This window comes from Podarcis bocagei (genome assembly GCF_964188305.1).
Source record: "Podarcis bocagei genome assembly, chromosome: 11".
Classification (NCBI taxonomy): domain Eukaryota; kingdom Metazoa; phylum Chordata; class Lepidosauria; order Squamata; family Lacertidae; genus Podarcis; species Podarcis bocagei.
Window position 1 is genome coordinate 47,750,728 of NC_138136.1, and position 27,462 is coordinate 47,778,189.

At 42.7% G+C, this 27,462-nt stretch overlaps 1 protein-coding gene and 1 long non-coding RNA gene across 2 annotated transcripts in view; one reads left to right on the plus strand and one right to left on the minus strand.

The window, feature by feature from the left end:
• Positions 1-27,462, plus strand: part of LOC308597406 — a 47,551-nt gene that overhangs the window by 13,130 nt on the left and 6,959 nt on the right. The gene's annotated exons all lie outside the window — the stretch shown is intronic.
• The window catches only part of WDR70 (WD repeat domain 70), a 117,030-nt gene continuing 110,378 nt past the window's right edge, over positions 20,811-27,462 (minus strand). Inside the window, exon 18 of the mRNA XM_081212908.1 lies at positions 20,811-21,115. Coding sequence (XP_081069034.1) covers positions 21,028-21,115 — 88 coding nt within the window. The 3' untranslated portion in view covers positions 20,811-21,027. The remainder of the gene's footprint in view (positions 21,116-27,462) is intronic.

Sequence of the window (27,462 nt, forward strand, 5' to 3'; positions counted from 1 at the left end):
CCTAAGGTGTCAGCAAAAATATTTTTAGCCTGCCATTCTATACCTGCTTATGTGGGGATAAGGCCCATTGATCTTGTTGAGATTTGGTTTTTTTAGTAGATATGAACAGGATTGCACCATTGGTATATTGGAGAGCAGGGCTTCCAGTTAGCTAGCTAAAATTCCACCCGCTTTTGAAAAGCAGTTCCAACACAAAAGTTGTGAATTGAACTCAAGCATGATGATTGGAATTGGGGGAGAAATAAGAGTTTTCTTTTCATCTTCTCTCTGAATACAAGTTGTGTTTTTAACCACTTGCTCCTGCCTCGGCTGCGCCATGAAAAAAAAATGTGGATCTTTTTTTCTTCTTGGTTTACAAAAAGGACTAAAGGTCACTTACTTAAAGGACTACATTTCTATTTGAGGTCGTCGTGAGTGAACAAAGACTACTTGGTGCAATGCATCCGGTCAGAGACAAATCTAGAGAAAATATTTATTGAGATTTAAGTTATTATGATGATGATTATTTATTACGGTTCGGTCTTGAGTTTCCTTTCCTTTATTTATTAAAGCTTCTTTCTTCAAAACAGGTGCCAAAGTTAACAATGAGACACAGATGCTGGGAACAACGGTCCATGGTTGATATATGAAATGCTAACTTAAAAAAAAAAATCACTTACTTTACCTTTTGAATGAAAAATCACAGAACCACCTCACAACTGATAGGCCAGTTCTGTAGTACCTCTACACATAGACACACACACACACACATACAGGGTCTTGGCGGTATTCTTGTTTGGTGTTAGTAGAGCATTGTTGTGCAAGAGAAAGCATAAGTAGGTTGGTGGTTGCACAATCGAATCTGGGGCGCAATAGACTTTGCAATAGGTTTCCACTAGTGCAGTTGGTATGGAGAATCCCTCTGTTGTTCAACATTAAAATTCATCTGTCTGCTAGTGTTCCACTCCTGGAACTATTGAATGCAGTCCTAGGTACTTTAAATACTCAAGACACAGGCCTGTGACAGTAAAGTACATAAAATTTGCATATGCTGATTGATATGTATAGATGAAAATTTAGGTTTATGAGCAAATTAAGATGGTGGATGCCTGGGGTATCACCAACAGAGTACTTTACAGCAAGTGCAGCAGCCCTGTAAGCAAAGTGAAGTGTTGGTGTTTTTTTTAGATTAAAAAAGGGCAGCAGAGGAGGAAGATCTGGGGAAAAAGACTTGGGTTCAAGTCCTTTGTCGTCGTCCCACCCTGTACATGGTGATGTGTTTCATTACTGAACTCATTCAACTAGTTGCAAGTTCTGCTGGAGCAGGGAGCGCCGTCAATCAATCAATGACTGATCACCCCAATCCAAAATAAGGAGATGTAACCATGAATCCACGCGTGTGTGCATGAAGCTTCTGTAGATGGAACTCTGGATACTCAAGCATATTTAGAAGTGATGCTCATCTAAGTCTTTTTGAAGCATATTTGAATGCAAATCCCCATCCAGGACCACAAACAATTGCAGCTGATTAGAGCTCGGATCAGAGTCCACAACCTCATCATTAACACACACACCCCAAATACTATGTAACATTAGCTAGAATAATGGGTAGGGGAAAGCAGAGAGTATAATCCTGCTAAATGGAATTCCCATTGACTTCAATGGGAGAATTAAGCATGTATTTAAAACCATGTCCCTGCTGCACTGACCTGGAGTTGAAAGTCCTCACCTTTTGGCTGGATGGTCCCCATCAACAGATTTTGAACCATTTTCTTCGTCAGATGGAATTTATCCAATCCCCATAAGCTTTATATTATCATCAATGAAGCAGGTTTGCAGAGAGTTGATAGTTTTGTTTTGTTTTAAAGTTACTGTTACATTACCCTTAATGAAGAGCATAATATGGCTGGAAAGATTCCAGAGCACTTAAGCTTTATACTTGTGCTGATAAATCTGACATGTTTCTGCAGCTTTGCAAAAGGCCTGGGCTTTAAAATATGGTGTTAGTTGCTGAAAATGTTATTCTAAGAAGCAGAGTAATTTAATACATATTTTTCTAATAGGGCTCTTTTTGCCTTCTCATTTTATGACAGTAGGTGTTGTACATATTGGTGTATTGCTGCTATACCTCATCTATACATATCAATTAGCATATGCAAATGTTATGCAAACCTATCTCCTCTCTCCCCCCCCCTCTTTTTCAGTTCCTCTTTCTTTTCTGTTTTTGGTGATGCATAAGTTGTCACCCCAGATGAGAAAGGAATTGAACCTGAGATGTTGTGCATGCAAAACCTTGACGCTACCACTGAGCTTTGGGCAGTACTCATGAATGTCAATAATTTATTCCTATTTAGTCCTTAATGAAATTTCCCTCCCTGCCCTTCTTAAAGCTGTCTCTTTCAGCATATGGACGTAGCAGCTCCCTAACACTTAACAGGACACGAAGCAAGCACCTTTTCTTACTTGCCTCTGGCTTGCATTAATTTCTGCCCAGGGTTGATATGCAGAGGAAGGTGACAGCAAAGCCACCCACAAGTTTACTTTGCCAGCCTGGGTTGGCTATGGAGTGCAGGTGTGAACTGCATGTACATCCAGGCTCCCCCCCCCCCCCCAAGTTAAAACTGTGATGCCTCTTAAGTCTTACAGCTTTCGGGGCATTTCATACTAGGAGGACCAACTCATTCTATCCTTCTGGCAGAAATTCACAAACCCCTTTGTTGCAGCAAAGGCATCTATTTATTGGCAATTGCCTAACCTTGGAGAAAGCAATCCCTTACAGGGTATCAAATCAACGTCTCCTGAGTTTAATGAGTTTAGTAGTCAAAGCAGAAGACCACCAGGTTTTATATGGCCTTCCAAGATGGTGCATGAAGCAGAGAGAGATGAATGATCTAATTTAGAACAAAAATACATTCAACAGCAATTAGTCCTATGTGGAAAAATATATGCAAACATGTTATTTTTAAGTCAAAGAGCATCAAAGTATGCATATGCTTTGCTGAATCTACAGCAGCATTCTTTGGTATGCAAGGGTTGCATAATGAACATTTTTTTTAAAAAGGAAAGAGATGCTTTCTATAGCAAGAGCTCTAAATATATTGAAAAAAGTCACAAAGGTCAGGAACTCTTTTCACATTTCTTTTTTTTTTTTACTAGTTTTGCTTCTCTTTGCTGTGGATCACATCTTTGATCCTGTTCCATTGGTTTCAATGGGTGGCATTTATGCACATGCTTAACACTCCGCTGAAACCAAGGGCCCCTAATTAAGCTGGACTGTGTCCAGGGAAAGACTCTGATGTCAAAAATAGACAATGATCATGAGGCTAGACAATGCACCAGACAACCAGACACACACTTTTGCACCATTCAGACAACACAGATCATGCACACTCCTCCCTGCAAAAAAATAATATTTGCATCTATTTGCATGAAAAAATGTTGGTCTAGACATATCCTAAATCCTGCTTGTTCTTTTTAGCAAGCCAAGACTGTTTTGCTTCCTAAGATGAACCCATACAAAACCCATATTCAGCCAGGGTGTTTTCTGATCAATTGACCTTTTGGGATGTGTTGTGCTTAAATGACTTGTTCTCCTAAGTCAAGCATAGGCAAACTCGGCCCTCCAGATGTTTTGGGACTACAATTCCCATAATCACTGACCACTGGTACTGTTATCTAGGGATCATGGGCGTTGTAGGCCAACAACATCTGGGGGCCAAGTTTGTCTATGCCTGTCCTAAGTCAACACATCAGGCTGCAACTCAGACAAGGTCACTCGCATTCAGTTTGAAATTAATGTGTGTGATGTTAATAGCAGTCCTTTAGGCAACATTTGGGCACTTCCAGACCGTGACTATTTTGGGGTGGGATTCAGTGTCATACCAGCAAATTCAGGTTGTGAAATTATGGCTGCTTGGGAGAAATGTACTGGGAAGTGTAGGACAACACTTGCTTTGATGCAACGCTATCTCATCTCCCCGCAAGCAAATTAGAATAAATGCTCAGCTTAGAACATGGTCTGGTAGTGTAAGAATATTGGTTCGTACTCTTATGTTCACCTTCACTCTAATCTGCATTGGCCACTTAGCATAGTGCTGGCTGCACAAAGCCTGATCGCTGAGTCATATTGTTTGCTCAGATTAGCTTTCAGCACCTTAACCCGAGTCAGTTGAGCATTTGCAGTGAGCCTTCACTAACAGTTGATAGTTTGCTCCATCAGCTTTTCTTCCAGAGTCTCAACCTCTAATGGCAGCCTAATGCTAACATTCAGAAACTACAAAAAGGGTAAAGTTTGTGATTTTTTTCTCTGCGGAAATTCAAGGTCAAAAACAAGAGAGCATCTTTCTTTTGGGATTTTAACTTCACCACCAATTTACGTCTCAAACATTTGTGTTAACCAACCAAAGTTCTCTACAGACTTTATTTTTGTACAATATGCATTTTATAAACTTTTTATGAAATAAAGCTCATTTCTATTGTTACATGGGCCTTAATCTTCATTCATGCACTACTTTACTGATGACTTTTCTTTGTCCTTTTTCAATCTGAGATGTAAGCAGAGTATCAGGTTCAGCCAGATTTCTGTCTTCTTCCACCATTCCCCTGCTGCTACAGATGAGAAGTATGAGAATGCCAAATCCCAGGTCGGGTTGGGAGAGAATCCTGCCTGAAATCTTGGAGAGTTGCTGCCAGTCCGTGCAGACAACACTGAACTAGATGGACCACTGGGTCTGATTCAGTGTAAGGCATCTTCCTATGTTCCCAGGAGTCTTTGGGGGAAGCCATGACTATTTACAACAGTGTGATACTGCCTTAAATTCATAGAATGGATAGGGCAATAGTCAGAAGTCAAGTGCCTTCAGGACCCTTGGCAGACACTGAAGAGGAGCTTAGGCAACACATTGCTACCTGCCTATTCATGTATTACTGTTTCCAACAACAACAAAAACACTGCAATAAAGTATATGGACCAAGATATTTTGAGGCAATGTAAACCATTTTAAAACAAAACCCAAAATCTATAGTTCACCCCACCCGCAGTTATGTTGGTTCAAGGAAAAATAGATATAAAGAGAAAATTTCCTGGATGCCAAGATTCAAGTTTGGGACAAGTGTTCTTTGGTGAGAGAACCCCAGCAGAGGTTTTAAAAATGTTCAGTGAAGTAAAATGTGGGATATAGGCTTTTAGACCTTCAAAACATACCTTTCTGAGTTAGAAATGCCCCTCTTTCCCCAGCATAGGAAACAACCACACCTTTGGTAAGATAAAAATTGGTTTACTTACAAACTCTTCAAAGGTCAGGTTCATGTGCTTGTCCATGCAGCAGTCAGAAAAAGCTGCAGAGGCAGTAAAACTTAGTTTAGTTCCAAAGTGGTAAAAGTTTCTAAATTATTGGTAATAGAACTCAATAATGGTTTGTGAGAGCCATGCTGTCTGAGCTTGGAGCAACCACATGTTGAGCTCCTCAGGTAGACTGAAGAAGAACAAAGGCTTCATTACCTAGTACCTCCCAAGGTGAGCCAAGCCTGGCAGGAGAGCTTACTCTATGGTCTTAACCCCTTCATGCATTAAGTAGACTTAAGCATGTTAGTTGTATATCCCACAAGTCATTTGTGGAGAAAGCTCATAATGAGTGTTCCATGTAGGATTCAAGTGGAATAGTGATCACAAATCACTAAAAATTAGTGCCACATGAATGGCACATTAAGGCCACTCAATTTGACTGGGCCATTTTAATGCAGGTCTTTTCAGTACCTATGTAGAACTGTGAAATGCTACAATGAAGGAGGGATGATCTCACACTTGGTCGACTGACACAATCAGGTCCAATTCAGACCCTAAAGAATTCAAAAATAATATTTGTGAGAATCAGATTTATGCAGCAGCTAATCATTCCCCAGCTCAGAACCAGCCTGCTTAAAGACACTGATCCCAAATAGGTTTTACCATGGAATTCGGACAAGACAGCCGAAGCCAGAGACCCAAGCCAAGATAGGCTTGAAACAGTCAACTCAAATGCACCTCCTGCAGTTTTAACGCTGTCATGATATATGCATTTGCTCTGGTTTTCATTTGGCAAGTAGCAGTGTTTGTGTGTGAGTGCAATTAGGACTCTGGAACATAAAGTGCTGTCACGTTCAAGGAGCTACGTTTCAAATTCCTTGATATTCAGAGGAGGCTGACACTGGAAATGGACATGCCTGCTAAAGTGCGTTACGAACTTTCCAGGGAGCTCTGAAAACTTGCAGCTTTGAAACCAACAGTTAAAAAGGAGTTTTCCCAAGTTTCAAAGTGTTGTTCGGGGTGTGGGTGTGCATGTGTTAGGACAGCATTTAAGCCCTTGGATTCTCCTATTATGAAATCACTGGCCTTCACCAGGCAATACCTTGTTCTGTCCTTCAAAAGATGGGGGTGGGATTGGGTCAATGCCAAACACATCTCGTTTGTCCTTTGCTGGGCCTGACAAGTAAAACCCTTCAGTTACATAAATGGCTCCTGATGAATTATTTCCAAGTTAAGTTCAAGCTGTTCCTTTGATCTTGTGCTGCCAGGCTAGGACTAAATGATAGTTGTTGCTGGGTCCACCCCACCAGCTTTCTTTCAGATAATTGACGGTGGCATGAAATGGACATTGTTATTTGCTCAGAGTGTGCACCGTCCACCTAGAGCACCTCTGGCGAATCAGTTCTGCAGGTTTCTTTCCATAAAGCTGCAAAACCCGGCTTGAGCAGAGGTGACAGTAGAACAAGAGAAATGGCTCTGGATGCCTGTGTGTCATTTAGGGATGGGGGCAAAATTCAACTCCTTTGAAGCCAAGCCAATCTGCACATTGTAAAACAGGAGAAGCGAAACGCAACCATCCTTCAAAATCCACGCTTAGGCGAAATTCACACTTATCTGAAATTTGCGATGCAGTTTGCCAAGCAAACAACGTTTACCGACAATGCATAGATCAGGGGAAAGTGCACAAATATATATTATTGACAATAGCAGAGAGAAATGCATTGTGTTAGAGGAAACTGCTTGCTAACATGTGCACATTAGTCAAAACTGCATATAAAATGTGTTTATTAGAAATCAATACTAAAACGCTGATGGATTTTCATAAGGATTTTTGTAAAAATGCACAAGTTTCTGCAAAATGTGGGAAGGGCAGTAAATGCAAAATTTATCTTTGCAGTGAAGGCTAGTGTTCTCTCTCTCTCTCTCTGTCCTTTCTAGCCTCCATCCAGAAAAGCAAGAAGGCATTATATCAAAGTTAAAAGGTATAAATACTATAATTTGTTGTTGTTGTTGAACAGGATTGCCCCTATTTCCATCAGAGAAATGTTGCACAGAATTGACTCAGGGGGCTGCAGGTGGGAAGTCTGAATAGCAACATTTCTTTCCATGGACTTCCTTAAGTTAACTTGTCTTGGGAATCCAAACCATAGATTTCATTTGCTCTTCCATGTTTCCAGACAGCTTAACACCGAACCCTAAAATGTACTTCAAAACTAAACCACATCAAGTTTTTTTCCTCCAATGTATAGTAACACCTGCCCCAAATGCAAATGTACCCCCCTCTGCCAATATATCCCTTGGGCTCACTCTTAAATTTATTCATCTCATTAAACAGCATAAGTTACCAAATATTGCTATGGCTTCACCACTAATGCGTTGCTTCATGTCAAAGCCCATCCTCTGGTGCTCATTCACTCATGGGTTTTATTACCAGCTCTTTGTAAACTGTCAAGTCTCATTCCTCAGGAAGTGGAGGAGCTGACTTACTTCTTTTTAATTCCCTGTTCATTACTCAATACCACGGAGTTTCCCCTCCTTCTGCACTCACTCTAACATAGTTGCTTTCCTAAAAGCTCGTGCTTAAGGCATTTTAAATAGTTGGCTATGACTATCAGATGGTACATGCTGGGTATCAAATATGAAGGATGCAGGAATGGATATTTTATCCCAGTTGCACTTGAAAATACTTGTGACAAGAGTGGCAATTGTATATTTTAAAGACGGGGTGTGTGTGTCTCATATTCACTTCAAGTTTTTATATGCTCCAGCTGTTCTTGCTAACCAGGGGAAATCCCTGTTTTGTGCCATCTGATATGACATTGTCCCTATTTTGCTTTTCGATGGATGTTGGGAATGGCTATTTACGGTGTTGACAGCATGCACCCAGATATGCACTAGAGGTCATATCTGGGTGGTGGGTTCAATGCATCTCTAGAGTATGTGAATGTCAACAGGGGACACATGGATACAAAATGCCTGCCCCCAGCTTTCTTGTCCTGTCCCCCAGCGTAATCAGCTCTCAGGATAAGCACCCCTTCCCCCAGTGCACTTGAAATGCAACTCGACAATAATGAGTACAACCAGATCTTTTGTGGGAGCAAACATCCTATTAAAATCTAGGGAAGCAAACATCTTCTTAAAATTTGGTGAAATTCTTGAAGCAGTTCCAGTAATGGGCAAGCTGGGAGACTTTTGGCTCGTCGCAATGGTGTTATCGCTCACGTCTGTTAAATATCGGTCGTCTGCTTGGTACTTTGCTGATGCTTAATTGGGGTATGATTTCATGACTCTTCAATCTGCTCTGTTCCCTGACTAAGCCCTACAATAATGAAGGGATCAGTACAGATGGGTGACATCAGCAACCCAACACAGGAGCTATTCAAGCAAACGTGGATCTCTTACGCAACCCCCTAATTTTAGGCTCTGAGTTATTGTTGTACAATTGGACAATGTCTTACAAGTCATGAGTGGCTGTTCCTAGTTTGCTGATTTCAATTTCACTTTAGTTTCATCTGTATAAAGCGATAGGGCTGCTCCCATTTTTCAATACAAAGTTAGGGGTGGTGGGTTTTTTGTTTTTTGGTATGTTATCAAAATATGTCCTTGATACTTTTCTCCCACTCTTAGCTATCCTTATAACTGTAACATTAGTCGGTTTAAAATCATGGATGTGGAAGAGGAGGTTGATTTTCATGCAACGGTCTTATCTTCCTGCTTGCTCATCTCTTTCTTAGATATGAAGGGCACAGGACAAGACAAATGTTGACACAGAGTCCTCTCATCTCTTGCTACCTGTGAAAAGTAGCCTTCGTGTGCAAGAGTTTGAACTCTGCTCTTTCTCCATGTGCTATCAATGGCCTCACCTCTGAGATATGCTACATGCCATTTCCCCTACATCTCCCAGTTCACAGTACAGTACTTGCAAACAGAATATGCAGACCAGCCTATAATGGGTTTCTAGCTAAAACAAAGCAAATCAGTTAGAGCGGCCTCCAGCAGAAAAAGCGAAGGACAAATTGTACCTGTTCTCCCAGATTGTTTTTTTTTTTTTTTAGAGGACTGAGTTAAGAAGGAGATATGTGAGTTGAGTATTTAAAGTCTCCTGCTTGATTTCACCTTGCTTTTGGTGTGTTATTTTAGCTATTTTGAAGACTTTATTGTATCAGTTGTAGTTTTATCTATTTCTGTGTCAAATGTTTCAAATGAAGGATAGGACAGAAATGTGTTTAATAAATAGTCACAATATTCTTATTTCTTATCCACATTTGGTGCTGAGTAAAAATCAGGGAAATGGCTTAAAAAGCTGAGACTCATCTGTCTTCTGTGATTTTTTTTATGTCTTGTTATAGCTTCGCTTGAAGTGCTCCATGCAAGAGACAAAAACAAATTATTGCATTTGCTTTCACACAAATATTATGTGTGATCAGTATAGGCTTGAACCGCTGGTGCAGGATATTCTGAAACGGGACCCTCAAAAGCCAAAAATTATTTTCAGATGAGTTTAGGGTACTCTTGACTTTAGTCTTTCCTCATCAGGGCAGGCTCCAAATTTGAGAGTCCTTGGCAAAGTGGGCACTTGCTTCATCAGTGGCCCCTATGGGCTTACCTGGGAGCAAGGGCAAATGGAAGCAGGTAGTGAGCAGAGGTAGCAGAGGCAGCAATGTTTTCAGCAGCAGCGGCTGGCTGGGATTAGCTACCATTTGAATTTTCCATAAGGATCCAGAGGGATGCTGTGCCAGAGATACTGTGAGAAATTTAAAAAGGTAGCTAGCACCTGTCTTTTATAAAGGATCTAAAAGAGGGTTCAGAACAGGAGTCAATGGTTGACCCTGCAGGGGCTCAGGCAGGTACCCAAATAAACAGGTGGTGATGCCAGTCCTGCTCCCCATCTTTCAGCTAAGCCATCCTCTCTCTTGATTTCCATCTAGTATCCTTTTCTTTCCCCACAGCATTGCAGCGATACTTGGATACTATCATCACTGTCGTTGTTCGTTCATTATTTTCATCTGAACAATGTGAGAATATGTAAGTCTTAACAGCTGCATGGAAATGACTAATGCTAACCTAAAAGGAAGAGGGGAAAGGATTAATTCTTAGAAGCATAGGAAGTTGCCTTATTCTGAGTCAGATCAATGATCCAGCTAGCTCAATAAGGACAAGTCGAGGTTTCAAGACTACAGATGCCAAGCATTGAACTGGGGACCGGATACCCTGAGACACAGCCTTTCCTTATTCTTTCAGTTTTGCTGTAAAGGTAAAGGTACCCCTGACCATTAGGTCCAGTCATGACCGACTCTGGGGTTGCGGCGCTCATCTCACTTTATTGGCCGAGGGAGCCGGCGTACAGCTTCCGGGTCATGTGGCCAGCAGGACTAAGCAGCTTCTGGCGAACCAGAGCAGCACACGTAAATGCCATTTACCTTCCCACTGGAGCAGTACCTATTTATCTACTTGTACTTTGACATGCTTTCGAACTGCTAGGTTGGCAGGAGCAGGGACCAAGCAACGGGGGTTCACCCCATCATGGGGATTTGAACCGCTGACCTTCTGATCGACAAGTCCTAGGCTCTGTGGTTTAACCCACAGTGCCACCCGCGTGTACATCTTCCTTAAATTAAGACCTGGTCTACTACACATGCAACAGAACCAGATGCTTAGAATACACATCGTACCATTTCCGACTGCAAATTATGGTGGGGGATCACATTTTTAAAATATATGTAAATCCTCCTTGCAACCCCCCCCCCCCAAGGTAGCACATTGTAGAGAAAAGTTCCATTCCAGCCTCCTCCCTGCTGTGCTTGATTTTCTTCCATAGGGAAGCTCTCAAAAATTTGATCTCCCCACCGGTAGTCCTCATTCTGCTGCATGCTGGGGCGGAACCCAAGTCCTTCTGCATTTTGCTACCTTATTTGTGGGCAGGTTAAAAAGGAGGATCATTTCCGTGATTTGGGGCTGTGTGCCACATGGGTGGAACTGGGAATAAGGGGGACTAACCATCAGTGCCAAAGAGATGCTTGCTGCTTTTGCCATCCTCTGGGAACAAAGTTACATCACACAGAATCATTCCCAGATAGCTTTCTTTTTTTAAAAAGATATTTATTAGAGTTTCCAATTTTTTACAAACAAAAAGAAAAAAACAAACATAAAAATATTAAAAGCACATAAATTTCACAACTTGTTTTCTCATAACTTATTTCCCCGACCTCCTCATACCTCCCCTTCTTGTATACCCAGTTTGAATTGTTTATACAGCAAATCCTTATCTCAAAGCATTACAGCTTAAAAAGAAAAAAAAGAAAGAAAAAAGAAACACCTCACCTTATTTTCTCTCCAACATCTTAAATTGTTATAACTTTAAATTCTTGCTTACAAAAAGAAAGTCATTTTATCATAATTACAGCTTGAAACCACTTAATTTCAATCCAACGTCATTCAACATTCCTTAATTTTACAATATTTTTGTAAATAGTCCTTAAATTTTTTCCAGTCTTCTTCTGCCGACTCTTCTCCCTGGTCACGGATTCTGCATTCCCAGATAGCTTTCAAGCCAAACACTCTTGGCTTAGAGGCAATGACTCAGCACTAAGGGAAAATAGTAACTTAAAAGATTAAAAATAATAGAATCATAGAATCATAGAATCATAGAGTTGGAAGAGACCACAAGGGCCATCGAGTCCAACCCCCTGCCAAGCAGGAAACACCATCAGAGCACTCCTGACATATGGTTGTCAAGCCTCTGCTTAAAGACCTCCAAAGTAGGAGACTCCACCACACTCCTTGGCAGCAAATTCCACTGTCGAACAGCTCTTACTGTCAGGAAGTTCTTCCTAATGTTTAGGTGGAATCTTCTTCCTTGTAGTTTGGATCCATTGCTCCGTGTCCGCTTCTCTGGAGCAGCAGAAAACAACCTTTCTCCCTCCTCTATGTGACATCCTTTTATATATTTGAACATGGCTATCATATCACCCCTTAACCTCCTCTTCTCCAGGCTAAACATGCCCAGCTCCCTTAGCCGTTCCTCATAAGGCATAGTTTCCAGGCCTTTGACCATTTTGGTTGCCCTCCTCTGGACACGTTCCAGTTTGTCAGTGTCCTTCTTGAATTGTGGTGCCCAGAACTGGACACAGTACTCCAGGTGTGGTCTGACCAGAGCAGAATACAGTGGCACTATTACTTCCCTTGATCTAGATGCTATACTCCTATTGATGCAGCCCAGAATTGCATTGGCTTTTTTAGCTGCCGCGTCACACTGTTGGCTCATGTCAAGTTTGTGGTCAACCAAGACTCCTAGATCCTTTTCACATGTACTGCTCTCAAGCCAGGTGTCACCCATCTTGTATTTGTGCCTCTCATTTTTTTTGCCCAAGTGCAATACTTTACATTTCTCCCTGTTAAAATTCATTTTGTTTGTTTTTGCCCAGTTCTCTAATCTGTCAAGGTCGTTTTGAAGTGTGATCCTGTCCTCTGGGGTGTTAGCCACCCCTCCCAGTTTGGTGTCATCTGCAAATTTGATCAGGATGCCCTTGAGTCCATCATCCAAGTCGTTGATAAAGATGTTAAATAAGACCGGGCCCAAGACAGAACCCTGTGGCACCCCACTAGTCACTCTTCTCCAGGATGAAGAGGAACCATTGATGAGCACCCTTTGGGTTCGGTCAGTCAGCCAGTTACAAATCCACTGAGTGCTAGCAGAGTCAAGACCGCATTTTACCAGCTTCTTTACAAGAATATCATGGGGCACCTTGTCAAATGCCTTACTGAAATCAAGGTAGGCTATATCCACTGAGTTCCCTTCATCTACCAGGCTTGTAATTCTGTCAAAAAATGAGATCAGGTTAGTCTGGCATGACTTATTTTTCAGAAATCCATGCTGACTATTGGTGATCACAGCATTCCTTTCTAGGTGCTCACAGACTGTTTGCTTAATGATCTGCTCCAGAATCTTCCCTGCTATTGATGTCAGACTGACTGGGCGGTAATTATTTGGGTCCTCTCTTTTCCCCTTTTTGAAAATAGGGACAACATTTGCCCTCCTCCAGTCTGCCGGGACTTCACCTGTTCTCCAGGATTTCTCGAAGATGACTGCCAGTGGTTCTGAGATCACATCTGCCAGTTCTTTTAATACTCTTGGATGCAGTTCATCTGGCCCTGGAGACTTGAATACATCTAAACTAGCCAAATATTCTTGTACTGTCTCCTTAGTTATTCTGGGCTGTGTTTCCTTTGCTGAATCATTTGCTCCAAATTCTTCAGGTCGGGCATTGTTTTCTTTATCGGAGAAGACTGAGGCAAAGAAGGCATTGAGGAGTTCAGCCCTTTCTGTGTCCCCTGTTTGCATTTCACCATCTTCTCCTCTGAGTGACCCCACTGTTTCTTTGTTCTTCCTTTTGCTACGAACATACCCATAAAAGCCTTTTTTGTTGCTTTTAACCTCTCTAGCAAGCCTGAGTTCATTCTGTGCTTTAGCTTTTCTGACTTTGTGTCTACACGTGCTGGCTATTTGTTTGAATTCCTCTTTGGTGGTTTCCCCCCTTTTCCATTTTTTGTACACATCCTTTTTTAATCTTAATTCAGTTAAAAGTTCTTTAGATAGCCACCCTGGCTTCTTTAGGCACCTTCCATGTTTCCGTCTCATTGGTATTGCCTGACGTTGTGCTTTTACTATCTCCCTCTTAACAAACTCCCAGCCATCATGAACTCCCTTTCCTTTTAGTATTGCTGTCCATGGGATCTCACCCAGCACTTCCCTAAGTTTTATGAAGTCGGCTTTCTTAAAGTCAAGAAATTGAGTCCTAGTATGCTTGGCTGCTCCTTTCCGCTGTATAGTAAACTTCAGAAGAGCATGATCACTCGCGCCTAATGATCCTTCCACTTCTACCCCACTAACCAGGTCATCAACATTGGTTAGGACCAGATCTAAAATGGCTGTTCCTCTTGTTGCTTCTCCCACTTTCTGGACAATGAAGTTGTCTGCAAGGCCAGTGAGGAATCTGTTTGACCTTATGCTCTTGGCTGAGTTTGACGTCCAACAAATATCCGGGTAATTGAAGTCCCCCATTACTACTATCTCCCTTCCTTTTGCATGCTTGGCCATCTGTTCCAGGAAGGCATCATCTATGTCCTCCGTTTGGCTTGGGGATCTATAGTAAACTCCCACAATGAGGTCTCTGTTATTCTTCTCTCCCTTAATTTTGACCCAAATGCTCTCACATTGGCTTTGAGGTTCTAAATCTTGGATCTCTTCACAGGTATACACATCCCTGACATATAACGCCACTCCTCCTCCTTTCTTGTCTGGTCTGTTTCTCTGAAATAGATTGTATCCCCCCATTATTACATTCCAATCGTAGGACTTATCCCACCAGGTTTCAGTGATGCCTATTATGTCATATTTAGTTTGCTGTACCAAGAGCTCAAGCTCATCTTGTTTATTTCCCATGCTTTGCGCATTAGTGTACAGACATTGAAGTCCATTAATCATTCCCCCGTGTCTCTTATTTAAGGATTTTTTCCTCCCACCACTAGGTCCGCGTGCTGTTTGCTCCATTTGGTCTATGACATTTGGATGATCATCTTCATTAATTGATAGACTCCTACCTTCAGGAGCACTGTCTCCCTCCCCCACATTAGTCAGTTTAAAGCCCTCCTGATGAGGTTTCTGAGATTTTTGGCAAAAACATTCCTCCCAACCGTTGTGAGGTGCAGCCCATCACTTGCCAGAAGTCCATCTTCAAGAAACTGCAGTCCGTGATCTAAGAATCCAAACCGTTCCTGTTTACACCATTTGCGAAGCCAGCTGTTCACTTCCACTATTTTCCCCTCTCTCCCTGGGCCACGTCGTTCAACTGGGAGGACAGACGAGATGACAATTTGTGCATTTAGTTGCTTCAATTTCCTGCCGAGAGCCTCGTAGTCTCTTTTGATCTTCTGGAGGCTATTGCTTGCAGTGTCATTGGTTCCCACATGAACCAAGAGGAAGGGGTATTTGTCAGTGGGTTTTATGATTCCTTGCAGTCGTTCAGTTACATCTTGGATCTTAGCCCCGGGGAGACAGCACACTTCCCGAGACATCTTGTCAGGCCCACAGATCACTGCTTCTGTTCCCCTCAGTAGGGAATCCCCTATCACCACTACACGCCTCCTCTTGGGTTTGGTCGGGGTTCTTCCGTGAGCTGTCCGTTCCAAGGTCGCCTGCACATTCCCTGAGGTAGATTCAGAAGGCTGCTTTCCATGAGCAGAAAGGGTGCCATTATATTTTTTTCTTTTTCAACTTATTCTTTATTATTATTATTATTTACGATTTTCAATTTTGTACATTTCAATAATTTCACAATCATTTTAACATTTCAAAACTCAACATCCTTCCCACTCTTTCTGCGGTTCCTTAAATTTATTTTGTGTATTTTCTGCATATTCCAAATTGACTTAACTTACTCATTTATTCATCTACTTTAAATATATACTCTTATAAAACTGCAGGTTATTACAATACTCCTGCCAATGTTCTCATCTGTTTACAGTTTATTTGTAAATATTCAATAAACCATTTCCATTCTTTTATGAAAAGTTTGTTATCCTGCTTTCTCATTCTTCCGGTAAGTTCTGCCATTTCTGCATATTCCATAAGTTTTTGTATCCATTCTTCTTTTGCTGGGACTTCTTCTTCTTTCCATTTTTGGGCAAGTAACATTCTTGCCGCTGTAGTCGCAGACATGAATAAATTTCCATACATTTTGTGTAGTTCTGTCCCTATAATTCCCAAAAGGTAAGGGTGCCATTAGATTCAACCCTCTACTTTGAAACTTACCCTTATTTTTTTACATTGGTGCATGATGGAACACACTTTCAGAATTACTTCATGACAAACTGTGCATTGAGTTAATTCTTAAAATGCAATAGCGTTGACTGTTGAAGTGAACACAAAATGGCACCTCTATCTCATCCTTCCCAATTTCTATGCAGGGCTTCACATTTCTGCTGAACAAGTGGGGGTGGGGAATAAAGATCTACACCAGGATACTGCCCCTGTGGATCCTGCTGTCTGAGGCAGTCGCCTCACTTTGCCTCATGGGTGTGCCGGCCCTGACTGCTGTAGTTTCATAACAACCCATCAATGTTGCTTTCCCCTAACTGTTTGGGTAAAAACGTATTTTCCCACAAAAGCGTGCAGGGTTTTAATGCAGTTGGAAGCCAAGTATCCAGCCAACCTTTACAAACAATTGCATATTGTTTCGTTCGAAGCATCCGTGAAACTGTTTACATGATGCGAAGCAAAGCCTTCCAACACTGCATTTCCAACTGTGAAAAACAGTAATAGGAAGTTCTACGATAAATAACACATGTACATGTGTCATGACAGCATAGCAGCAAGTGCTGACCTAGAAACAAGGATATTACCAAACAAGGGTGGGGTTGTGAGGCTTTTTGGGGGCACCTGTTTTCTCGCAGACTGTATGTGCAACTTTGAACAAATAGGTTTGATCGCCAAAGACCATGCACAGCTCTAAAACTGGTTTGCTTGCTCTCTAATTACACCGGGGGTGGGGGGCAAAGTTCTTATTATGATATTCTACCATGCACTTTATACCAGAGCAATGGAAAAGCATTGTCACGTTTCAAGAAGAAGGACTGTCAATCTGTCAAGTAAAGGGACCCCTGACAGTTAAGTCCAGTTGTGAACGACTCTGGGGTTGCGGCGCTCATCTCGCTTTACAGGCTGAGGGAGCCAGCGTTTGTCCACTCCGGGTCATGTGGCCAGAATGACTAAGTCGCTTCTGGTGCAACGGAACACCGACACCAGAGCAGCGCACGGAAACGCCGTTTACCTTCCCACTATTAATCTACTTGCACTTTTGGGCGTGCTATCGAACTGCTAGGTTGGCAGGAGCTGGAACTGAACAACAGGAGTTCACCCTGTTGCAGGGATTTGAACCGTTGACCTTTTGATCGGCAAGCCCAAGGCTCAGTGGTTTAGACCAAAGCACCACCCACATCCCATCTCAAGGAAAGCAAGTGCTTTAACACAGACACACACTTAAAAAAAATCTATTCTGTCAGTTTCATAGCACCTTACAGTTAGTTATATATCCAACATGGTGCACAATGGTCAGGGGTAACTGGAGTTGTAGTACAGCAACATTGGCCACTCCTGGCCTAGATAGGCAGGGCCATGGCCCCAATGAGCTTAAATCAGGCTAGCCCAAGGCATTTTGCCTTCTGAGGAAGAGCAGCAATGATAGTGCCCACCCACCTTGTGTCAAGTTGCATAGGCTCCAAGGAAAGTCAAGTTGTTTAGGGACCTGGCACAGAAAATCCCACAGTACCCCTCCTTTCTGGCAGTAAAAATACTGTAGAAAAATTAAATAACTCACAATTTGCTGGTCTTTTGTGACAGCCAAAACTGGCTGCATGAGGTAGTTTTCTCAACTCTGTCTAATGGTAGGGCTGGCCTTGGTCATGATAGACAATGGAAAACAGAAGGATGGAGAGATAAGGCTATGGAGAAGCAAATGTAGTTACATGGGCTTAAAACAGGGACCCATCACCCTTGATGTCTGGTCGTGCTGGTTGGGACTGATGGGAACTGAACTCCAACATCTGATGGGCCGTAAGTTAGCTACCCTGATGTAATTCATATGCGCCACATGGTTACACTTTGCACCTTTTACTGGTATGGTATAGGATCAAACCACACACAGATGTAGCTTTGATACCATACTGACCAGGATGCTGGATTACAGATATCTATCTTACAAGGTGGCATTAATTATCTAGGAACTTTCTAATCATATGGGCCGTGTCTCAGTTTTACCTAAGATGACTTCTTCCTGTTACCGTGGCTAAAAGTGGAGCGTTCACAGGGCAAATCAGGTGAGGAAGCCTTTATTACAGAATCTTCTCATAGCACACTAATCTCCAAACTGCTATCTGTCAATGTACCTTATATGATAATTCTGATTTCTAAGAGTTTTTCCCCCTTAGGGAAACAAACAGGTGTGTATTGAATTATTTCCTTCTGCAGCTAGGCTAATATTTTAAACAGAGACGGGCTTTCTGTTCATTTCCGGTCTCCTACTATTCATAACTGCATAAGCAGTGCCCACTTTTTGTCTGCTAATTTCATTATTATGCAGTCTTAATGATCTGTAAAGTAGGAGTGTGGTGGCGATTTAGTGTAAAAGCAGACAAACCATTTTATATCATCCCACTAGATGCTTCCCACTCTATATAACTTTACGACCCATCCAGTTTCCATCTATTATTATTTTCACTCAGTCCAATATGCTGTCCAAAGTGTGTTAACAACAGCTCATTTAATATTGCTGTTAGCTGTGTAATTTGATGGCCTTTAACCTCTACCGGTAGATAAATTGAGGATTACCTTCATGGTGGCATGTTTCACCTCTTTTGCATGCACATGCCTTCACGTGGCTGCAACACAACCCTAGGGGACCTGCGACATCCACAAATGACGCTGGATTTCTGATGATATGAAGTGTGTAAGTTTGTAGGCAAGTTGCAGATGTGTTAACCAATTTGTGGACAGAAAACAGGCAGACCTGCTGTTCCTCAGGCCATACATGCACCTGAAAGGGCCTTCAGATTATTATTATTTTGGAGGGTCAAGTGCTTTGCTAAGGGTTTTAGAAGTCCAAGATGCACGTCTGGTTGACACTAACTTCCCTGCTCCTTGCATTTAAGTTGATCTTATCAATAAGTAAAAGGGAAACTTGAACTTCTAGTGAACCCACCTTTCAGGTTGTTTTTAGCTGTCAGGAATCTTATTTTCAAGGTTTTAAGGAGAACTGCTTGCCAAAAACTAACAAGGAAACTGGGTTAAGCGATGCAGCCTTTTAGATCAAAGATCCATCCAGCTGGAAGACGGTCTGTAGGAAAACAGAGCAATCCTAATTCCAAAAGTGAAGAGAAAGAGCACTTGATGAACCACTAATCATCGTAAGTGAATTAAGTGTAAATGTTCTAAGAAACAGAAGGATAATTAGGGACCTTGAACTACGCTGTTTCACGTCAGACCCAGTTAATGTAGTCCTCAAGTCACCTCCATATGCTTTTGTGGGATTGGAACTATTTAAAATGGGGGGGACAACTTGTTCTAAACAAATGACACCCAAAGAAATCATGATTCCATCTTGTTCCATTTGGACAACAAACACAGAAAGATAATAGCTTACATGAAACATTGATCATGTATATTATGCTACTGTATAAAGTATTAGCCAACTAGAAAACTACCCTTTCTATCTTCTGCTTTGTGTATTTAACCATGTGCCCTGTTGAAGGAGCCGGGTATGTTTAGCCTGGAATAGAGGAGATTGAGAGGAGATATGATAGCCATCTTTAAATATCTCAAGGTCTGTCACATGGAAGAGGGAACAAGCTTGTTTTCTGCTGCTCAGGAGAGTAGGACTAAAACCAATGGCTTCAATTAACCAGAAAGGAGATTCCAACTAAACATTGGGAAGAACTTTCTGACAGTAAGAGCTGCTCGACAGTGGAACGGTTTCCTCCTTACTTGGAGGTTTTTAAGCAGAGGTTGGCTGACCATCTGCCATTGATGCTTTAGCTGAGATTCCTGAATTGCAGGGGGTTTAACTAGATGACCATTGGGGTCCCTTTCAACTCTACAATTCTATTATTCTAAGATACCCAAACTATGCTAGGGCACACTAATGCACCATGCAAAGAACTGGCATGTATGTGCCTTGGATTTCTTTTTTAAAAAACTAAAATTTAAATAATAATACATGTTTTTAAAAAAATTAAGCCAGCCTATTGGATGTATCCACCATTGTTTGCCCCCCAGAAGTGGTAATGCCTTATGCCTTATGCAGCTTTCATATATTGCTGGAAGCATCATCTTGAGGGAGAAAATATGGACACACTGGAAATTCTGATAGAGGTTACAGCACTTTCAACATAAATAGGGCAATTGCTATCACACCTCAAAACGTAGTGTTATCAGTGTGTACACACGCACACACACACAATCTGAGACAAAGCTACACACTAAATATAAGCAATGCAAAAAAGATGTTATTGCATCCTGGTACAGAGTAATAATTAATAGGTCTGATACAATATATGCTGTACATAGAAAATGAAAATATACATTTCTATTGGAGAAATATTTAGTTCTGATATAGTAGATAATAAACACAACTGTCAATGATACAATATTCTGTACAATTCTTGATGTGCATTTTATATGCATTAGAATAAATAAAAGCATATCTGTTATTGAAAACAAATATGGAGTGTAATCCTATACTATCTACTCAAAGGCAAGTCCCATTAATTGGATTTTATCTCGGATAAGTCTGTATAAGATTGCAACTTAAATTGTTCTAGCTGATACTATAACTATGACAAGTACCCTGTAGTCTTTAGGTGATATATCACACAACCTGAAAAGTCACATGAGGGTAAGAAAAAAAGTATAGCATCCATATTTTTTTTCAAGAGAGGGATTATCTAGTCTAGCATTTTTTTATATAAAAAAAACACCACATAGGCTTTTAAAGAATTCATAGTTTAAAAATAAGCTTTTATTTATGAACTCAGCTCCCTTACAAAATGCAAATGTAATGCTAAACAAATCTATGTCACTTTACGGCAATTATAGTCTTTCACATTGGTGAAAATAGCCCTGTGCGAGAAAAGCAATTTTGCTTGCAGGAAACTGCTCTTGCATAAGGAAAAAGAAACCAAATCCTTTGCAAGCCTCTTCCAATTTAAATTCTTCAAATTTTACGTTTTTTCCACTCTGGCTTGTCATCTGTTTCATCTTCGTCTGATTCTACTTCTGCAAAAACTGCTTTTGGCTGGGTCCTAAAAAGATATTAAAGAAGAATGACGATTAAAAAGGAGCTCTGCAGAAGTTAACAACTTTGTGTTTACCCATGCAGGGCTTCAGAGACCAAAACCAGTGCTTTGAATGGAGTCTGGAAATGAGCTGCAAACCAACAAAGATCTTTCAGTACTGCTATGTGGTATGGTGGGGCAATCTGCCCCATTTCAGTTTTGCATCTCATTCAAGTTATTTAATTGCACTGTCGTCTCTGGTATTTTTCCAGTCTTCCAGAGTTTTCATTTTTGTGGGACAGCTCTTTAAAGTTTGTTCACTATCTCAGCCAGGGATGGGAAACTGGAGTGGTACTGGTACCACAGACTCATCTTCTGGAGGTGGCCCTCCTCACCATTCCCCTTCTTATTCAGAGTCCTTCACCCCCTGGCAAAGGGGAATCTAACTCTAGGGTCATGATACCGATTGGAGTCTTCCTGGAAATCTGGTGGTCTCAGACAGCCAATTACATATACGACTGTACTGCTTGCTATACAGCTTCCAAGATATACCACACTTTCTCAGTCTAGTTCAAGGGTAGCCTGTGTGGTGTAGTGGTTAAGAGCGGTAGTCTTGTAATCTGGGGAACCAGGTTCGCGTCCCCGCTCCTCCACATGCAGCTGCTGGGTGACCTTGGGCCAGTCACACTTCTCTGAAGTCTCTCAGCCCCACTCACCTCACAGAGTGTTTGTTGTGGGGGAGGAAGGGAAAGGAGAATGTTAGCCGCTTTGAGACTCCTTAGGGTAGTGATAAAGCGGGATATCAAATCCAAACTCTTCTTCTTCTAGCTAACCTGATGCTCTCCAGATGAAGCTGGACTACAGTTCCTTTCATCCCTGCTGGTTATGATGTCAGGGACTGATGGGAGTTGAAACTCCAACATCTTCTGGAGAGCCTTGGATTCCCCATCCCTGGTCTAGTCTCTGCCCAGGGCAAGTTGCACTACTGGTTGAATGAGAAGTTTCTACTCCTCGCCTGCTGAACTCTGTTGACTTTCCAGTTGGAATGCAGTTAAGAGAAGAGAAGGAAATACACATTAAAGGTGCACATTAGAAACAGTGCACACGTCTCATGGCATTTGCTCATGAATTGCACTGCGTTTTGGCAGCTACCGGAAAACGAAAACAACTATTTTCATATGAACACATATTGTACCCAGCACACAAAGCTCAACGGATTGGAAGTTGGACCAAGACACTGCCAGCATATAAATAAATTTACACTAAGTCACCACTGGATGTTTGAAAACGACGACAACAATGAAAACATTACGTGCTCAGCAAACTATTCTTTAATACTTTGATTCCACAAACGTTTTCCATTTTAACCAGTGCTTAGTTACCGTATTTTTCGCTCTATTGGACGCACCGGACCACAGGACGCACCTAGTTTTTAGAGGGGGAAATCAAGGAAAAAAATATTATCCTCCCCCCCAGCCCCAAAGAGCAACGGACAGGCTGCATGCAGCCTGTCCACTTCTCCCAGTGCTTCTCGGGGCTGCGGGGGAAGCCCGGGTTTCCCCCCCCAGCCCCAAAGAGCAAAGAAGCCAAGACAGCGCACGGGATCCATGGCCGCGCAACCTCTCCAGCCAGGAGCTAAACCTCTCCAGTGCAGCTAAAGAAGACAAGGCAGCAAGCGCGATCCATCCCGCTCACTGCCTTGGCTTCTTCTTTAGCCTTGCACAGCATCTTTAGTCTTGCGCAATGGGATGGATTGCGCCCGCTGTCCACCGGGGCTGGACTAGATGACTCCTGGGGTTCCCTTCCAACCCTGCAATTCTATGACCTCGGAAGGTGTTTGGGGTCTCCACCACTGGAGGCTTTTAAGCAGCGGTTGGGGGACCATCTGCCTGGCGTTCTTTAGCTGTGATTCCTACATTGTGAGGGGGCTGGGCTAGATGACCCTTGGGTGGCCCTCCCAACTCTATACAGTCCTACAGTTCTGCGGCAGGAGATCCACAGCCACTTCACACAATGCCCACTCCCAATTTTCATCTGAGAGACATGTGTCTCTCAGTACCCCCCTACCTGCCACACTTCCCCCACCCAACTTAAGCTGAGGGAATTCCTGCCCAGAGAAACTCCCAGCAATCAAGGAGGAGGGAATCCGCTGCAGCCGTGAGCAGCGGAGGGATCCATGGTCCCCTTCCTTCCCTCCTCCGTAGTTGCTTTGAAGGAGGAAAGTGGGAGAGGAGCTGCTTACACGAGTGTAAGCTGCTCCCCTCCCACTTTGCTGCTTCAAAGCAACCACGGAGGAGGGAATCCGCTGAAGCCTCCAGCAGGGGAGGATCCATGGTCCCCTTCCTTCCCTCCTCCGTGGTTGCTTTGAAGGAGGAAAGTGGGAGAGGAGCTGCTTACACGAGTGTAAGCTGCTCCCCTCCCACTTTGCTGCTTCAAAGGGAGCCCGGGAGGAGGGAATCTGCTGCAGCCTCGAGCAGCGAAGAGGATCCATGGGTTCCCTCTTTCCCTCCTCCGTGGTTGCTTTGAAGCAGGAAAGTGGGAGAGGAGCTGCTTACACGAGTGTAAGCTGCTCCCCTCCCACTTTGCTGCTTCAAAGGGAGCCCGGGAGGAAGGAATCTGCTGCAGCCTCGAGCAGCGAAGAGGATCCATGGGTCCCCTCTTTCCTTCCTCCGTGGTTGTTTTGAAGCAGGAAAGTGGGAGAGGAGCTGCTTACACGAGTGTAAACTGCCCCCTCCCACTTTCCTGCTTCAAAGCAATTACGGAGGAGGAATCTGAAAGTGGGAGAGGAGCTGCTTACACGAGTGTAAGCTGCTCCCCTCCCACTTTGCTGCTTCAAAGGGAGCCCGGGAGGAGGGAATCTGCTGCAGCCTCGAGCAGCGAAGAGGATCCATGGGTCCCCTCTTTCCCTCCTCCGTGGTTGCTTTGAAGCAGGAAAGTGGGAGAGGAGCTGCTTACACGAGTGTAAGCTGCTCCCCTCCCACATTGCCGCTTCAAAGGGAGCCCGGGAGGAGGGAATCTGCTGCAGCTTCCCCCACCTCCCGCAGAAGCCGTGCGCTCTTTAAAGGGGCTGCACGGCTTCTCCTGGCTTTTCTGGGAGGTGGGGGGATTCCCCCACCTCGTAGAAAAGCCTGCAGGAGCCGCGCAGCCTTTAAAGAGGGTGCCGCTCTTGGGGGCTTTTCCCCCAGGAGGGAGAAGGGACTGCTGCAGCCAGTCAGTCCCTTCTCCCTCCTAGAGAAAAGCCCGCAAGAGCGCACGAAGCTTGTGTGCGGCTCTTGAGGGCTTTTCCCGCCTGCCTCCCCCCTGCATTCGCTCCATAGGACGCACACACATTTTCCCTTGCTTTTTAGGAGGGAAAAAGTGCGTCCTATGGTGCGAAAAATACGGTAATTTTCACACTTAAAAATTGGTCAGGAATCTCCAAGCAGCGCAGAATGTTACTACAAAACTGCATCATTGCTGAACACACTCCAGCATGTAATTAATAAAAGGCAAGCTAGTGTTGTTTTGGCTTTTGCGCAGTAGTATTTTTACAACATCAGAAGGACATAAAGTACTTAGTCGTTTCAGTTACCTTGGCAGTCTGCAAGGACAATAAGAGCCCGAGACTGTGCTTTTCTCTCTGGTTAAGGACTGCTTTTGCCAAACAGATTTGATAAGGACCCCATCCTGAACTCACCACTTGCCGCTTTCGAACAACTAAGTATCTAAGTGCTGCTATCAAAAAGGAAAAAAAGCCCTGTAGCCAACTTGACATACTGAGCCCCAGTAATAAATGACCTTCACTCAGATTCAGCAAGGCCTGCTCAGGCATAGAAGGAAGCTTTTGGGTGCAGAATATTCTGCAGGATGCAATCTGTGCAAACCACAAGACTGCTGCACAGAGGATAAATCTCAGAACTCTTAGGCAGGGCAGAGGATGTGCAATATTGCCAGATTATATCCACTCAGTAAGAGCCAGCACAGAAAGCTTTGATCCATTTGGCTGGACCATAATCTGACTCGTCATAGAGCAGCTTCTTCCTCCCACTTGGGTTCTACACCAAGGGCACTGTTGATCTACCACTGGTACCAACCCTGCTGCCACCTCCGCTCAAACAAAAAAGAAAAGGAGGGAGACAAACCAAAAAGAATGCAAAAAATTGTTCTCATGGTGCCAGATCAGGAGCAGTTTTAGTGCAAGCTGCTTCTGCAACTCCGTAGGACTTGAGTGATTGCTCCTGAAAAAGGAACCTAGATTCCGAAACACATTGAGCTGCAATTCTTATTAGCTGACACTTCTAAGAATGAGTTGGTCCACACTGCCTACTTTTTGGCCTTCCCTTCCATAGATGGAAAATGTGAGCAATGCTTCAGCAGGTTGTATCACACCTGAGTGAGAAAACGCACACATCTTCCTCTAGTATTTCAGAGGATGAAATCAGATCAGATGCTTTAGGGTAGTTTCAAAGCCATAGGCTATTGCCACTCACTTGGTTTAGCATTCATTCACAAAGAAGAAGAAAATGTGCTACAGGCAAGTGGTCTGGCCACGTGAAGAAAAGTTGCTTATGCTATTTGAGAGTTAATACACAAGGGTAAACCACAACTTCCTTGGCGATGAGCCTACAGGGGAGCCTTTGTCCATTAAAGCCATGGCTCAATAATTTGGCGCTACTGCTATGAATCAGGGGAAAGGGGACTTTCCCCCAGAATTCACACATAATTTCTAACAGAAACGACAAAAGTGGAACTATTAGTGCCATGCCCAAACTTTAAGAAATGAGCAAAACACAAGGCAATTAAAAAGGTACAGATAAAAAATCCTTAAAATCTGATCACGCTTTCTCATTAAAGGTCAGTGCAAAAGTAATTGCAGGGATCTCTCAAACACATTTAACAGATTTGGAAGAAGCTGTGAGATGGCTCACTGTTGCCCCACCTATTCTCCTCACTTTGTGCTAAACAATATCGTTTTTGACATGCGAGCATCCAAATTCCAAGTGTGGTTGGTTCCACCATAGATTAACATGAAGGCATTTTGATATTGGCTGTTTTATTTTTGATCTCATTACTAATGATCTCCAAAATGGATTCTTTTTGCCACTGTAATTCACCAACTTGGTTCAGTTGTGGGAGGAACAGATCACAAGAGAATCAGTCCTACACCACTGCCTCACACCCCTTAATGTTTTGGCACCTGGGCTTAATTCAAAATCTTCACTGGGGGATTTCAAGTCTTCTCCATTAGTAAGTGGGGCTTGGTGAATACCCATAACAGCTGAAAAAGTGCGTAAGAAAGACCATAAGAAACTTTGCTTACATTTTTCCTTGCATGTAATTTGTATTGCATTTAATTTGTATAACCAGAGAGATTAGTTACTGTGGTTTGATTTTCTTTTTTCAAGAATTTTCCTAAAACAAGCTCTGCAATGCAGAAATCATGGTAGGTTTCTTTCGCAACAAGGCTGCACATCCTATCTGCTAGTGATTGTCCCAACAGCAGCACACACACACACACACACCCCGCCCAATGTTGCTATCTGATGTGTGCATGAGCAGTGTGCTCAACTTGTCTCCTGTCCACTTCACTCCCAGCTACACTCCTAACAAGAAACCGTAATGTGAGCCACCCACTGGGCACAGTGAGCCTTCTGAATTACTTCTGCGTTTTAAAACTTTCATGTTCATTACACTGCAGGTGTCAAGGATGAAATCTAATCATCGAGGAAGCTGCGACACCAAACACACTATAGGGATCTCTATTAATGCGATGGAATGAAATGGACGCACGGCTTTTCAGATAAGGGGACGTGCAAATTACGTTCTTAACGAGAAGAAAATTAAGGCATTGGTACATTTTATCTCCCCCGTAAGAAACAGTAGCTGCACCAGCCATGTCCTTAGAGGCAGCCAGCCCCTTGTAGCTAGGCAAGGCTTGAACTGGGAGAGGCTTTTTCTCACACAGAGGATGGCAGATACAAGTCTTACTTGCAAAGTCCTGTCTGTTGGATCAAGTGAACGGTTCCCCACTATTGGAAACACGAAGTCTTACTAAGTCAATCAAATTGCCCTTCAGAGTCTTATTCATTAACTGTGCAATCCTATATATGGCGATTCAGTTTAGGAGGGATTATAACTGAAGCCCGAGTTATCTGCTATCTTAGTTCTTGAGTGAGGGGACTTGTTATTTCTATTTAACAAAATGTATGGACTGCCTCATCATCTTAGTTAATTTTATTATTATTTTTGATTTAAACTGATTTTATAATGAAATGATTTTAGAATGTTGTATTATTTTACTGTTGTTAGCCGCTCTGAGCCCGGCTTTGACTGGGGAGGGCGGGATATAAATAAAATTTTATTTATTATTATTATTGTTATTAGTCCAAGTGCTT